Source organism: Sprattus sprattus, assembly GCF_963457725.1.
Source record: "Sprattus sprattus genome assembly, chromosome: 5".
Classification (NCBI taxonomy): Eukaryota; Metazoa; Chordata; class Actinopteri; order Clupeiformes; family Clupeidae; genus Sprattus; species Sprattus sprattus.
The window spans coordinates 20,254,787-20,270,621 of NC_137924.1; the positions used below are offsets into that span (position 1 = coordinate 20,254,787).

At 43.3% G+C, this 15,835-nt stretch overlaps 3 protein-coding genes across 3 annotated transcripts; 1 reads left to right on the forward strand and 2 right to left on the reverse strand.

Moving 5' to 3' along the window:
* Window positions 1–278: 278 nt before the first annotated feature.
* On the reverse strand, window positions 279–1,863 carry LOC308365202 (gamma-crystallin S-like; the record flags this gene model as incomplete). Its single annotated transcript, XM_080838557.1, has 2 exons — window positions 279–551; window positions 1,765–1,863. The coding sequence occupies 2 exons, from the start codon at window positions 1,861–1,863 to the stop codon at window positions 279–281; spliced, it is 372 nt and encodes a 123-aa protein (XP_080694683.1).
* Window positions 1,864–4,542: 2,679 nt separating this feature from the next.
* Window positions 4,543–8,944, reverse strand: tbccd1 (TBCC domain containing 1; the record flags this gene model as incomplete). Its single annotated transcript, XM_080838528.1, has 7 exons — window positions 4,543–4,777; window positions 5,247–5,750; window positions 6,054–6,240; window positions 6,557–6,923; window positions 7,121–7,276; window positions 7,682–8,013; window positions 8,884–8,944. 7 exons carry the CDS (start codon window positions 8,942–8,944, stop codon window positions 4,543–4,545), a joined length of 1,842 nt encoding a protein of 613 aa, XP_080694654.1.
* Window positions 8,945–9,496: 552 nt separating this feature from the next.
* Window positions 9,497–14,446, forward strand: dnajb11 (DnaJ heat shock protein family (Hsp40) member B11). The gene is made up of 10 exons (XM_080838532.1): window positions 9,497–9,616; window positions 10,133–10,289; window positions 10,969–11,066; window positions 11,460–11,592; window positions 11,672–11,814; window positions 11,902–11,984; window positions 12,187–12,244; window positions 12,374–12,485; window positions 12,670–12,829; window positions 13,393–14,446. The coding sequence occupies exons 1-10, from the start codon at window positions 9,543–9,545 to the stop codon at window positions 13,455–13,457; spliced, it is 1,083 nt and encodes a 360-aa protein (XP_080694658.1). The 5' UTR covers window positions 9,497–9,542; the 3' UTR covers window positions 13,458–14,446.
* The last annotated feature ends 1,389 nt before the right edge of the window (window positions 14,447–15,835 follow it).

Genomic DNA, 15,835 nt, shown 5'->3' on the forward strand with positions numbered 1-15,835 from the left:
AACCTTGCATTATATGTGATAGAGCCATATCTGACATCATCACCGGTGGAAGCTGCAGTAGGGAAATTCATCTTTGACAAAACCAAAAAACTGGCCAAACAAACAAACTTAAGTTGGTCTGACAATTTTAGTTTTATTCCAAATGAGCTAGGTCACAGTCTTAGGTACAGCATCCCTGAGCACACAGATATGTTGGGCACTCTGAGTGTGTTGAGCCAGTAGGTTCCCACTGCTCATAGTTTAGAGGGAAGTGCTGAGAAAGGGATGAGTGCGAATGGTCACTCGGCGAGGCGACGGAAAGACTGGACAGTGGCACAGACTGCACCCCAGTCGGCTGCCTTGCAGTATTCGCCTTTCTCCAGGAAGTACTGGCGCCCGCGGTAGTTGGGGTGCTCATAGAAGACCCAGAAACCCTCCATCACCTTGCAGGAGTGGACCTCCCGCAGGCGGAAGCGCTCAGGCACGGACGGGCAGTCTTCGGTGGCCTCGTAGGCCTGGCCGGCAAACTCGGGTTTGTCGTAGAACTGGATCTTATACTGGGCGCCGCTGGTCTGCAGGCGAGAGGTGAGGGAGGAGGAAGAAGGCAAGGATGGAGGGAGGGAGGGAGAGGAGGGATGGGTTGGAAACAGGAGGGTCTCAACAATTCTATGATTAGAGGAGGAGGAGAAGTGGTTTTAGGTGCAGTATCTAGCTGTTCTTGTTAAACAATAACACTGGTTTGAGACGCTTGTCGGGGATGAAATTATCCTGGCATATACCTGCCATTTCTGTATTATGTATACTTTTGAATGACACCAACATGAGACTTTTAAGAATGCCATTGTTGTAGTGTATAAAGACAATTTTACATGATTTTTTTGGAATACATTCCAAATACTGCACCTTCACCAAATACTGCACTATACTGTGCATACACTATATTGTATACACTATACTGTGTATGCATATGGGTGAGCCAATTTCAGCCAAAAAAATGTATGGGTGAGCCAATGTCAAGCTCATGCAAAGGACACCAAGCTTTAGCTTATGAAATTGTGTTGCCTTTTATTGTTAGTCAGGAACTATGGACCTAGAGGCCAAATACTTTTAACAAGGCAGAAACCTGTGCATTTATGTTTCCTTACAGTTGTTGTGTGAAATGTAAAAAATAAACAAGAACATTAACTATTTTACAGAATTCACATGATAAATCTGGAGGATTCTTTATTTCTCATCGTTTGTATTGGTTTACATTTGACTGTTTTCTAGTTTTTTTTCCCTGCTTTACAGCATTTCAGAATTCTATGAGGTTTTAATTTACTGTGTCGAGTTTGCCTAATGGTATTGCACCCCTAATATAACACATTCTTTTCTCAGTAAATTGTTTATTTATTACCACATTTATCTGTAGTTAGAGGTGGAAATGTTATCGAACGAAACTCAGAATTGACACTGTGTCCTTGCACTGGGCAGAACTGAGTGTTGTTATTGATGTACTGGCAGAGCCCTTGGGGTCTCTGCTGTATTGAACTTTGGCGGTTCATTCAGAGTTATTGCCCTGTTCAAATGCTCTACTTTCTCCTGCTTGCCACAACTACCTTCCTTTGTAATTAAATGCGAGCACATTGGCACCCTGGTTTAACTCTCAAAATTACATTGTTAGTAACTTAAACACAAAAGATATTAAGTGTTTGACTGACTACTATATATGACTCGGAACAGTTTCACCCAAAATATAAATTTGCAAGGTTATGCCTGTTGAGTGTCTGGGATGGAATGACTCACAAAATGGACCATCTTGCAGGAGCTTAGGCGGTCGTTGAGGCCCATCCAGCGAAGGTAGTCTGGGTACTCTCCCCGGGTCAGCACGTACTGGTAGCCCATGTAGTTGGGCCGTTCGTACACCACCCAGGCTCCACTCTCCACACGGATGGAGTTGCAGCGGTTCAGGTAGGCATGGAAGTCTGAGCAGTCACTGTCGCAATCATACCGGCGACCCTGGAAGTTCTTGTCCTCGTAAAAGATGATCTGGGAGGGACGCCAGAAATACAGTTGGCTACAACACACCACTGTGTACAGGCTTTGCCTGGATATACCTCCAAAAAGACTGCAACACTCGTTCTTGATTAGGCTGTGTATTGTGAAATTCTACTGCCTGCTGTCAATATTATAGGCTCTAAATGCTTTATTTGATTGAGGATGCACCCTTAGCATGGCACCAGCGTGCCAGCTGTCACCTGTTGAGGTTATGGGAATTAACCGTGGAATGGGCTAACACATCCATTTTCCTAAACAGACCTGCGTTGGCACATTCCTCCAGCTTTGCTGTACAGTAGTTTGCCATGTGCTGCTTTAGCCCTTTACAAATAACTGCCACCTCAGGACTACTTGCATATACTACTCCAGTATCCATGGTGTACACTGGTAAATTACCCATTTTAATATACATACAGCATACATATAATGGTACACTGAAGATGTAAACTCTTTGAAAAAAAAGCCCTGCACATTATCTGGTCCAAAGAGATGGCTTGAGAAGTTAAACACCAGTTGATTTCAGTCATACTGTGGTTAAGACTAAACTGTTAAAAATACCCATATTAACATTAACCTGATGTTCTCAAAACAAAGAAATTCTGAAATAACTCGCTTCGAATGGCATCCATGAGCCAGCTTAAACATGTCATCAACAAAAGTGTCAGTGAATCTGCTCTCCTTCTCAAGGAACTTGTGCCACAGGAAGCCCCGTCTCTCTGTACTCACCCTGCCCATTGTGGATGTTACACACTGCTTGGTGTTAGGTGGAGGTGGAGGTGTTGAAGTCTGGGTGAGTGTGTGTGGACACGCGCACCGGATCCTTTTATACGCCAGGCCACTGCGCTCCCAGAACCAAGGGCCTCGGGGAGGGCTGGCCAATCGCTTTGTCATGAAAATGAGATCCAAAAATTGAGTCAGTGATTCTAGTGCTATTCAGGTTTTCCAGAAAAGCGGAGCAGGATTACGGCATAATGGTAGCCTAGTGAGAGTTGCCCATTGACACCCCCCCCCCCCCCTTGCTGAAACACCCTACCTCTCGTAACCCCCAGCCCCCCCATGACACGCGCCAACCCTGCAACGCACCGCCACACTGTCCGCTCCCCAACCGCCGCCACAACCAACCACCCGCGTGTCCCCACCACCCAATGCCAAGAACCATGCCAACTGTAAGAGGGCAGATATACTGGTTCATTGCACTCCACCACTAGTTGGCTAAGGTGATTCCCTGGCTCAGCTATTTTCAAATGTTGTTACACCAAATAGATCAAATATTAGCAGTAAGAGAAATAATTCGTTATGTAGTCTTCGGATGCATCTCAATGACTAATCCTCCACTACATCCCATCCTGAAGCTACACGCAGACTGGCGAGACTGTTGAGCAGTTGGGGGACAGTGGTGGTGGATGATGGGAGTTCTGTGTTCAGGCTGTCTGCTGATAAGCTGTTGATACGTTTCTGTTCCTTCGTCTGAGAAAGACCCTCTTAACTGATCACAGTTAATGTTAGTATCTTAACATACAATCCACACAGATGTTGGATTTGACGAAGGATTTTTATTCTTGCATGTTCATGTACAAAAAAATAATTTAACCAAACTAAATATACAATATGTTCCTACAACCATGGTGATTGAAGAACAAGAGTCACTGCGGAGGTAATAGTGCAACTGCAAATGTAAGGCAAACATCATAGGGCTTGTCTACAGCATTAAGGACATGTACATTCAATCATGTACACACTGGCTTTGAGACATTAGAACAGAAAACTTCAAGTACACTACATCCTGAAAATAAGTGAACAAACTGCCGAACTGCTGAAAAGTGAAAAAGACAGGATGAATCTTTTGTACTTAACTACCCTTAGTCAACTTCCCCCCTAACTCAAATAGCTACCAAGTTTTCCCTTCTCTAGACCAAAATAAACAGTACCGTACCCAGAGGGATTTTTCACTATGTGAGGTGGCCATTTTGCTGTGCACATATAATAGCCAAAAAATAAAGAAAAAAGAAGAAAAGAAACAAAGTGTGAAGTACAGCAGTGATCCTAAGGACAGATGGCACATTATTATGAACACTCCCTTAAGGCCTTATATTTACCTCAATCACCTGAACTGCGTAACTGCATTGCAATCTACTTAATGCTGTCTGTGTTGTCTACTCCAGCAAAGAGAGATGGTAACCTAATCAGTGTGACTAGCAGAAACAGGGATGCTTTCAGACTTCAAGTGCTCTTTGCTGAGGGGTGGGCACTGGTTTATCTACACATGTATCTGTGCATGTGCAGATATCTGGAGAAAAGCAATGGTGGGGAGGTGCCATGGGAGGTGTGTGGAATAACAGAACGTGTGTTCATATCAAGTAGCCGAACTAGACACCTGTTCTCTTGGGGAAAAAAGAACACGGTATAGCTTGCAGGGTTCTGTTCCAGGCCACCCTGGAAACAGAGGGCTTGTTTTTAGGGTGTGCAGGGCCCTCTCTCGCCCTCTGCTCTTTGGCTGGCTCTGAGCTAGTAGTAGCAGCCGATCTCTCAGCTCACAGTTGTGGGCCGCTCGCCAGCTCCCTGCCTCAGCGGTCCATTCTGCTTGTTCTCGTTTGGCCACAGGTTTGGTCCACCGTAGTCACCATTAGCACGGCTGCCCCCAGGGGTATCGGGGGCAGCTGCCGGGGGGATGAGGCTGTCCAGCTCCTGCCGCTGACCGGTGGCCAGCAGCCACTCGTGGAACTTCTGCTCCACCAGCACCTGGAATTGACGCCGCTGCTCCCTGCAAAACACAGCAGCCAAAGGGCCATTAATGACTACATGTCCGACCCACTCTCATTCAGAGCTATAATGGTGTCAGCAGCTACTCAAAGAGACTTACTAGGCTGCCTTAGTTATAACCTTAACTAATGAAAAGCTAACACAAATGGCTAAAGGGTGGTTGACAGAATTTGAGATACAACAAATACAACAGTTTATTTTTTCCTCGGATGTAATTATCTATTAATATCAGTACACTGCGCATGAATATTTGTCACTAAGAATTACGGTGTAGCCTCCTGTAAAAGTTGGTCAGCCGCTACTCAAAGACACGTAGTAGGCTGCCTTATAACCTTAACTAATGAAAAGCTAACACAAACGCCTAAAGGGTGGTTGACAGAATTCAGAACACTGTGCATGAATATTTGTCACTAAGTTTTAAGGTGTAGCCTCCTGTAAAAGTGGGTCAGTGGGGTTAATGGCTGGCTCACTTGTTGAGGTGGGCCTCCTTCACCGTCCTCTGCCAGTCCTGTACCCGCTGCTCCCTGCCATCCACAGCCTTCTGGTAGGCGGGCGGCAGACCACCCGGCACCTCGCAGGTATCCCCCTCCATCTGGAAGGGCACTACCAAAGGGCAGAAGTCCGCCGGTGGCAGAATGCGGTAGCAGGCCTCGTCCAGGGTGCTCCCTTCGGCACCCAGCAGCAGAGGCTGGTCCCAGACGTTGGGCACCACGGCCAGGCCCACACTGGCCATGTGGTCCTCCAGGGAGGGGTAGTGGATGTGGAAGGGCCCCAGGGTGAGGCCCACGTTGCCGGGCAAAAGCACGGGCCGGGTCGGTGTAAGGACGTGGATGGTGCACTGCGAGGAGGAGCCAACCGCCAGACGGCCCGCCACACACACCAGACGCACATTCTCGCATCCCTGCATATGCACACTGCACTCAACTGGGCCCAGAACCACCGTGCTGTTCCGACACTTATCCAGACAAACAGACCTGTGGCACAGGACAGACATTGAAGGGTTAATAAAGACAAACCATCCCCATGCACGCCGTTGATGTTCACACATGCCAACAAATTTCCTTGTCATGTACACTCACACACTGATATATATGTAGAGAAGAAACACTCTTTTGGTGACAGAACTGAATCTTACCCAGAAAGGTTGTCACACTGGTGCTGAAACAACCTCTCATTACTCTACCATAATACCAATAGTACTTCCTCTCATCCAGAATAATAACCAAGTGTTTCACTGCATACACCAGTTTGAGTGCCATCAGATGCCGCTCCCTCACCTGAGAGGGGACAGCAGGTAGATGAAGGCTTCGCTGCAGCGGTGCAGCTTGACGTTTGACCCTGCCAACTTTTCGGAGTCCTTGGCCAGCGTCTGCTTGAAGACCTGAGACATCAGGACCACCCTGCTGCCAGGCGGTGCCATGTGTGTGTTTCTTGCCACCTTGGCCCTCTTGATGGCTCCCTCCACTGAAAAACAACCCACACACATATGCAGTTCTGTACAGTAAACACACAAGTTGGCATCTCCATTTCCTATTCACTAACATTCAGAAACATTTTCATGTTTTTTGCTCCAACCATGAAAGCATATTTGATCACTTTTATTTAATGACTTCACTCTTACAAACAGGGATGAATCTCCCCAAATATGTGCTGTGCTCTAACCCTTGTTAAAAAATACACTCACTTTGAAAACTCCCTCAGTGGTCGCACTACAACATGGGACATGGAGCCAAGTATGCATGTAAAACCCTTGTATCAAATAACCCCTCAAGGCCTGTACCTTGCTGTGCCCATGCCAGCTTCTTGCCGGAGCGCAGGCAGGCGGAGATACCGAACGGGTTGAGGGTGAGCGTCTGGCGCAGCCACTGCTGCAGATGCTGCAGGCCGAAGGAGCGGCTGAGCTTGGAGTAGCCGGCCAGGGCCTGCAGCGGGGGGCGCGAGAGCAGCCGGTGGAGTGGGTGGACGGAGCGGCCGCGGCTCATGGAGCCCTCCAGCAGCAGGCTGAGGCCGTGCAGCACCTCCAGGGAGAGCTGGCTGTCCCGCAGCACCTGTCCTGAGCTGCTCAGCTGCCCAGGCTCCAAAAGCAGCTCCAGCAGCTCCGACAGGTGCGACTGCACAAAGGTCAGGTGCGCCTGATCGTCCCAGTTCTGCAGGAAGGACAAGAGGACACATGAAGGAAGGAGAGATAAAGAGAGGGAATAAGAGAAAGGAAGAAAGAGGTATTGAGAAACTAGCATTATATAATCCTGACTGATTTATACCACTTTGTTGAAAAAACGTGAAACCTCCTAAGATGGAGCAGAATTGTACAGGCAAATGAAAAAAAAAACGGTTGTTTCTCCACCTTATTCTGGGAGCTGATCTTGGACTCTCGGTCTGAAGAGGGAGAGCGCGAGCGGTGGCTTGGCCACTCCTCACCAATCAGAGAAGTCCGCAGGGAAACACGGTTCATCTGCTGCATGTAGAGGAAGAGCAGGAACTGCAGGGTGTCCACAGACATCTTGAAGAGGAGGCGCACAATGTCAAAGAAAGGCAAAATGTTCAATAACAACACAAAGTCCAAAGATAAAGCCTTTGTCCAAAAGGAGACTACAGTAGGTTGTGGAGATACGTCTAGCAAAGTATCCTCAAATATGTTTATGATGACAGTTGAATTGATTTAAAAAAAAAAAATCCCTTAAAATTATACCTGCCTGATTTTGTAGAGAGATTGAATATAATGCTTAAATATAATGCTTTTGTTTGGCCAAAATGCAAAACCTGCACAATAGCCAACTTCAAAGACCTAAACATGCATTCTTCTACTGTAGGCTGTATGAGACTTCTGAGAATCTTTTTACAGACTGAACCTCTCTTTGCCCTGAGCATTTCTCTGCCCCTGTATTTCATCTTGACAGCAGCTCACCTTACTCCTCTGCCTGTCCAGTTCCTTGGGGGAGGAGCACTGGGACATAGCCTCCGCCCACTCCAGCCTCTCCTCAGGCGTGTGCAGTGCCAGGAGGTCAAAGGTCTCAAAGTAGAGCCAGGCCAGGTCCTCGGAGAGCTGCAGCTTGCCGCAGGCAATGTGCTTCCACATGAGCCAGCCCAGCCTGGGATAGCAGCCATCACGCGAGCGAACGTAGGATGCCATCTTGCGCAGGTAGTGCATGCTTAGCTTGTTAGAGGGAGCCACCTGGAGCGCTCCCAGGAGGAAGGGCTCCAGCCGCGGCCAGACACTGACATTTCCCAGCTCCATATCTGAGGATGTAAAAATGCTTCTGGTTAGCAGTGTTGTTAAGGTAGTGAAATCACGAGCAACCACCAGGTGACAGGTGGTTCTGTGTCCTTTTACGTCTTTTCTACCTGTTACTTAAAACAAATGATTGAGAATGCAGTACATGTTTACCCTGCAGATAGGCGTAACATTAGATTGGGGCAGCAAACTGGGTCATTCGCTAAGCTAATTAATTTATTACTTTTACACTCCTGACTAATAGAAGGAATGATACACACATACAAATAACATATGAACGATGCATACAAACAGATTCCTGGGGGGTTTATTTGAATCTGCATTCGCTGGTAGCACAATGTAACTTATCCATATTGAAGAACCCGTCTCAGAGATTGGAATAACATAATTTCGGCACCGAAAAATATTCACATCTGGAATCATTAACCCAATCAACTTTTAGTGACAGCAAGAATTGACAGGAAGTTGCTTGAATTACAAACTGGGGGCTGCCGACGAGGTAGGTCAGCTCGCTAGCTAACTAGTTAGTAACTCGAAAATGAGCCACCAACGTCGGTCCAGCCCTAAAACAATGTGATGGCAGGCACGCTATCTGACTACACCTAACGTTTAAGTTTACTACTGTCTAGCATATGTTACTAAACCTACTGTCAATCTGACAGCTAAGTTAGCCTGTTAGCACAGTCCCCTAACAATGGCAAAACTAACCTAAGCTCTGTTTCTCACGGGAAATGCAACGTCTAAATTCAGCCTGCGATGTATATTGATTGCATATCAAGTTATGGAAAGACAGATTGGCGACTCTAAACGAGAAAGCTAGCTCGCTAGCTAGAAAAAATTAGGACGCCATTGAATTCCCATGGCAACTTACAAACCTTCTAGAGATGGATCGCCCTGTGGATGGATGGAGCTGATAACGTTTTCATGGTTAGCCATCTTGCTAGCTATGGTACCTGCAACTTAACATTTAATGCGAATATTACCTCAATTTCAAGAAGTCGGCCCTTACCAGATCCACTGATGGCGTTACATCAACATTCTTGAGGTAGAGAGTGCTCATCACTCGGTCACGTCACAACTTGTTCAACAACGCCGACGGTATCAACGTTCACTGTTGACAAACTTTCTTCCCTTCCCAGTTGGCGCGCTGTTACTCAGATTCATCAAAAGATAACGTGCACGGGCACCTCCTTCGGGAACGCGCACCCAGTTGATTTGTATACCACTTAGACCATTTATTTTAATAGTTATAGAACCGTCAGTATAACCACCAATAATAGTAAAATGCCACTGACCTTCAATTACTTATATATGCGCATGTGTTTTTATTATACAAATTGACCACCAAAGTCCATTTTACTAGTTGATCGGCAAGCTGGTGTGCCGTTCTCTTTAAGAACTTTAAGGCGGTTCTTCCGGACACAAAGAAGGCGGTACTTTACCACAGAACAGGAAGAGGATACTGACAGACAAGAAGATTTGACATAGAAAGCCGGTCATTTCTGAGGAATTATTTTAGCGAAGCAGCGTATCCATGGAGGTCAGAGGAATGAAACTTTCAAGTGTGTGCTGTCTACTTTTGTATTTAACTGCTGCAGTCTTGGCAGGGTAAGTGGTCATTCCATTATTTCGTCTGGAGAACAGGTCTGATATGTATAAACTCGATCACCGGCTGGTACACATGTTCCATTGTGATTGGTCTACGTCGCCTAGACCCTTCTCCATGTGTTTTCATAAGACTACATTTAAATTCGTTCCATTTATAAATGTTAAGCTCTTTATTGGTGGATTCAATCTCACTAAAATACAGTAACGAATGTAACTTACATCGGAGTTTACACAATTGCTTTCAAAGATGGAACGCCACATTTCTTAATCACTATGTGTGGCTAGCTAACGTTACGTTACGTGGTGTTATGTGTCGCCAGTTGATTACCTTGTGACTGGTGCCATCGTATTATTATTTTAAAAAAAGGTATGTCGCTTTTGATATTTGTAGGCTGTGTTTTCCGAGGTACATAATCCAAAATGTCCCACAATTGTATAATGTAACAATGAATAGTTACGTTTAGACCCTTGAGGTACATGATGATTATGTTGTATTTCTTTCCCTATCTTTTATAGACGAGATTTTTACAAAATATTGGGTGTCACCAAGGCTGCATCTGTCAAAGACGTGAAAAAAGCCTATAGAAAACTGGCTTTACAGCTTCATCCAGACAGAAATCCTGATGATCCCGGTGCCGCAGACAAATTTGCAGATCTGGGTGCTGCTTATGAGGTATCGTTCTGATTATTCCTCTCTTTCTTTGGTACTTTATTTCGATTTATTGTATATTTAACGAGATAAGTTGTAGTCAGTTCTCATGTCCACTGACAGCTGTGCTGCATCATACATGTCATTTGCGTTTTACTGTATGGCGCTAATGGTGTGTAGCTTGCATAGTTTTGAATTGTAGTCAAAATGTGTTTGCTTTATTATTTATTAATGAGGACGGTTTATTGCTGAGTAACAATATTAAAGGGTAAGAGAGTGTCCATAGCTGTTAGAAGTGACTTACGCGTTTGATTGGAACAGAAGACAGTGTGGCTGATCCTGATTGGTTAGTTGCTTGACGCGCATGACCGCACGGCCTGGAGTACTCTTTGTTGATTGGCCTTCTCTATAACCTTAGATTGTTTTAAACCCATGTTGAAGGTACTAATAGTGTAACTTGAGTTACTAAAAGTGTAACTCAAGAACAAACTTCAAGAGCTTTGTGTTAAAAAGTTGAATTTACCTTCTGTTGGTTGCAAAACAATAACGTCTGTACCATTTGAACTTACAACAACTTTCTATTCATTGTGATGCTTAGGCTTTTTTGTTCTACTTCTTCTTCATAGTCGTTTTTTTTTACATGCACCATGAAAGGAGGAAGACAATTGGTAGAGATGACCAAATGTGTGTCTGCTGATTCCAGGTTCTGTCAGATGAAGAAAAGAGGAAACAGTATGATGCGTATGGAGAAGAGGGGCTGAAAGAGGGCCATCAAGGTTCCCATGGAGATATCTTCTCTAGGTCAGAAGGAAACCCTTTGTATAGCAGGCATTGTATGAATGCTTCACGCCAGGTGTACAATAGAAAGAAAACCTATCACTGCTGCTCAGTGGCACTCTCTCATAAATACCACAGATCTCTAACTTGCTTACTCTAAAGGTCAATTTGATGTGTCTTCTAAACAGTAACCAGTAATTTTCACATATGTTTTAGTTATGTTGAATAGATTTTGATGGAAGACCAATAAACATGATATCTTAATTACTTACATTATTCTTTCTTTTGTTGATGTTTACTTTCTCAAAATAAGTCATGTATTAGTGTTGTGTTTTACATATAACAAAATATTACTTTAGTAAATGATATAACATTAATATCTCTATTTGCTTTCATTCCATGATGCTATTTTTTCAGTTTCTTTGGTGATTTCGGGTTTATGTTTGGAGGACAAAGATCACAACAGGACCGGAATATTCCAAGGGGTAACGACATTATTCTAGACCTTGAGGTTACCCTTGAAGAAGTGTATTCTGGAAACTTTGTGGAGGTAAGAACAGTCGAAAACTTGGATACTCTTCAATGTGAGAGTGCACAGCTGTTACAAATGTCTGTAACTTTGTCCTTAGGTTGTGCGAAATAAACCAGTAGCCAAAGAGGCACCAGGGAAAAGAAAATGTAACTGTCGACAGGAAATGAGAACCACTCAACTGGGTCCAGGAAGGTTTCAGATGACTCAGGAAGTTGTTTGTGATGAGTGCCCCAATATTAAGTAGGTGTTCCTCTTGTTTTATTATTACTCTATGAATGACACTGGTAAAAAAGATGAGGTTGGTGATCTCTTCATTAATGTTCTCAGGCTTATAAATGAGGAAAGGACGTTGGAGGTAGAGATTGAACAAGGTGTAAGGGATGAAATGGAGTACCCTTTCATTGGTGAAGGTAAGACATTCATTCAGTTGTTTGTTCAACAGCTTTAATGCACATAGCAACCACCAGCTTTTTTTTTAAACTGAGCTGATAATCTGTAGACTACCACATTTGTATTTTGTGTGGAATTTTAGCAGTTGCCTTACACAAGTAAAGTTACATTTGAAATAAAAAGTGCAATAGTGTGAATGACTCACTTTCTGTTATGATGTAGGTGAACCCCACATTGATGGAGAACCAGGGGATCTACGTTTTCGAATCAAAGTTCTGAAGTAAGGACACTAGTCTGCATAAAGACAGGGACCTGACCGTGATGCAGAACCATAGTATAACCGCACTATTCTGTGATAAGCAGTATCTCTGAATGTATAATGTTTTCTAATATTGTTCTTCCCATATAGGCATTCAATGTTCGAGCGCAGAGGTGATGACTTGTACACCAATGTAACCATCTCTCTTGTGGAAGCGCTAGTTGGATTTGAGATGGAAATCACACACTTGGATGGCCATAAGGTATGCATGATATCTGGAGGACCATATTTTCTTTCTTTTTTTGGCTCAGTCTCCCTCAGATATGTAACATAAGGCACCTATGTAGTATACCTATGTATTTTTAGTCTCTCATAAAATGTTTTAAAGTGCGTATGAGTTTATGTGTTTTCATGGTGTTTAACACTGGGACCTCTGGTATTTCAAGGTCCACATTGTGAGAGACAAGATCACCAAGCCTGGGGCTCGAATCTGGAAGAAAGGAGAGGGACTGCCCAACTATGACAACAGCATCATTCGCGGCTCACTCATTGTGACCTTTGACGTAGAGTTTCCACGGGATCAGCTTGATGACAATCAGAAAGAAGGTGAGAAGGCAGTAAGATGCCATAGTTGTGTGTCTGTGTGAGAACCTCAGAATTGCACATACATTGGAAAAGACATAACATGTAAAAAAGTTAGCAGCCAGGCACAAATACAAACTTCAGGTTGTGAGTATATGTATATATACTCTAGCTAAGCTATGATCTTATGTATGCATTCATCCATGCAAGTTAATAAATACAATCCCATGCAAGTTCATTAATAAAATCCCATTAAAGTTAATACATACAATCCCATAAAAGTTAATAAATACAATCCAATTAAAGTGGATTACTGCTATTGCTCACTGTTTTGCATGGGATGGAAAACCACCATATATGCTTTTAGGATGTGGAAGATTGTCTTGGTGTCAGTCTGATAAAATATAATATTACACGTTTTAGTCACAGGAGTGACCACTGTATATGATTCACCGTGTCTGTTTGATCACCTATGCCTATTCAAACAAAGAAGAAGTGAAAGGACTAAGATTAGCCAGATTCTCATGGCTCAAACATTTCTAGTATTGCTTACATTACATTTGTGTTTTACTTTTCTCTTCCTACAGGAGTGCGGCATATTTTAAAACAAGCACCTGTTCAGAAGGTTTACAATGGACTACAAGGATACTAAAACCTTAGCAGACAGCATCTGGACTGATTGTCTTGCTCTCTCCTCCAAACACACACACCGAAACGCACACACACAGTGAAACACACGCACACACACACACACACCGAAACACACACCGAGGATAAAGTGTCGGGAGTGTATTTATTATTTGGGTCTCAGGATGGATGAACTTAATGTGTCTTTTTAATTTTTTACTTTGAAAGATTTTTTGTTTTGTTTTCATACCACATGTAATAAGAATATTTTTTTTCTTCTTTCTTTTATATTTCCCATTTTATTTTGTGATGTTCAAATCATCTGTTCTTTGCATCTCGCAATGTCAACATCAATACACAAAGTCCATTTGTAAATAATGTATGCAAGTCCCTCTGTAGATATTGAGACTTTTCATCTCAAAGATGTATACTTGTCATATTGTTTCTTTAAAGCCTTCAGTCCTTGCACTCTGTCTGGGAATTTTATGCAGGTGTGTTTTCTTGGGACTGAACATTTTGTATGAGGACCTTATGGACTTTTCTCCTCTTCCATTTTTTGAATGTAAAGTTATTTAGAAGGATTGGACCTCCACACAGTAAATTGTTGCTGGTGTATTTCCACTTATTTCACATTCACAGTTTTTGTTAGAGTTGACTGGCCATGTTTTTTTGAGTTCTTGAGTTTTGACCCATCAAAGACCTCTTTTGATCCATTTGCTGCTGTCAGTGGTAGGTGACTTCAGGCCCTGTAACAACCCTTATAGACTGAATAAGGATCATCGCTCTGTTTTGAAAGCTGCCATCTTGTGCACCTGTACTAGTTGTGGCTCGTCATGACTGAATAAGGATCCTCACTCTGTTTTGAAAACTGCAATCTTGTGCACCTGTACTAGTTGTGGCTGGTCATGACTGAATAAGGATCATCACTCTGTTTTGAAAACGCCATCTTGTGCACCTGTACTAGTTGTGGCTGGTTATCCCTCTCCCTGGTCCGTAGAAAAAGGGACTCCTTCACCAGGGATCAACACACCAACATTTTTTTTAAAGAATATTTTAGTGGGAAGGGGGAAGGTGATTTTCAAATGAGAAATTCAATTAAAGGTTTTTAGTAACGTTTGACTGGATAGTGCTGGTGATCACTTGTTTTTCTGGTTTTGAACAACACAAGCACAGTGTTCTATTGTTTTTTGTGTATTGCTGTTTTGCACCGTAATCTGCAGTATACAGTTGCTACTGTATCTTTAAAACATTTCTCTGCACTACAAAATAACAGAATACCCATGCCTCAGAGCACTTGTATACTTACAGTTGAGGTTAACAGGACAAGATGTAGCACCACAAATACAATGTTGCGAATACATGGCTTTATACCTGTTTTGAAGTTGCAAGCTTCACACTGTCTTGCCTGTCTTCAGATATCTCAGGTATATTACATTGTCTTCACAAAGGTGGTCATTGATGGTGTTCATCACTTTTAAGGGTAATTGTGTTTTGTTGTAGCTTGCAGTGAGGATTTCTGGTTCCCAGTACACAATGTTGTGAAAACTTCAACCAGGCAATTTCAAATGTAGGAATGGAGACAGAGATATACTTGTTCAAAGGTTCTTAGGTTCTAAATTGAGTGGCATTTAAGTTAAAGTGTGTATGTCCATTACTCATACCGGAGTGTGTAGGATCACTATAGTATCACAGGAGATGAACTCAGTTCGTTAGGAGGCACTGGCATTGATATAGTCTAATTTAGGCATAATGTATCGTATAGTTTGGAATAACTAATGAGACTCTAATGGAAGAGGCAGAGTAATGTAAATATATGACTACATCCTAGTGGTGGGTTCTGCACATAACCTTCAAGCTATGCTTCATGAGACCCTTGCAAAGTATCTTCACAGTGACAGTTGCAGTGCTCACATTCGTGTCAACTACTATTAGACAAGGAAGAGTTGGATAACAGACCCTTGGGCATATGTGTCTTATGATATATATATATATATATAAAATACAGTAGCCTACTGTGCAAAAGTTTTCTTCGATATTAGTGTGTGTATCTATTTTGAACGAAGTTTCAAACGTGCCTACACACTGTGCCATGGACAGTATTTTGATAATTACTATTAGCGTATTTATTACAACTCAATTCATTTGTTCTGGTTTAATGTAGGCCTATTTAACAGTGTGCATTTCCGATTGCCACATGACTTTGCCACTGTGACACATGACCTGAACAACGTAATGTCGGTATGTGCCCCGTGAGCTTTATGAATTTCAGTGATGTCTCCGAGTGTCCTTTCTACTCAAAACTTTGCATGGCACTAGTAGAGGAGTGGAATGAACTCATCTTTGGCTACTCCATCAGTACCATCGCCGCTTGTAGAAAGCGTCATCGACAGTCGCATCCGGGAA

Coding starts and splice junctions, on each gene's coding strand:
- dnajb11 (XM_080838532.1), top strand. CDS start 9,543: ATGGAGGTCAGAGGAATGAAACTTTCAAGTGTGTGCTGTCTACTTTTG. Junction 9,617..10,132: donor ACTGCTGCAGTCTTGGCAGG/GTAAGTGGTCAT, acceptor TATCTTTTATAG/ACGAGATTTTTACAAAATAT. Junction 11,815..11,901: donor GATGAGTGCCCCAATATTAA/GTAGGTGTTCCT, acceptor TAATGTTCTCAG/GCTTATAAATGAGGAAAGGA.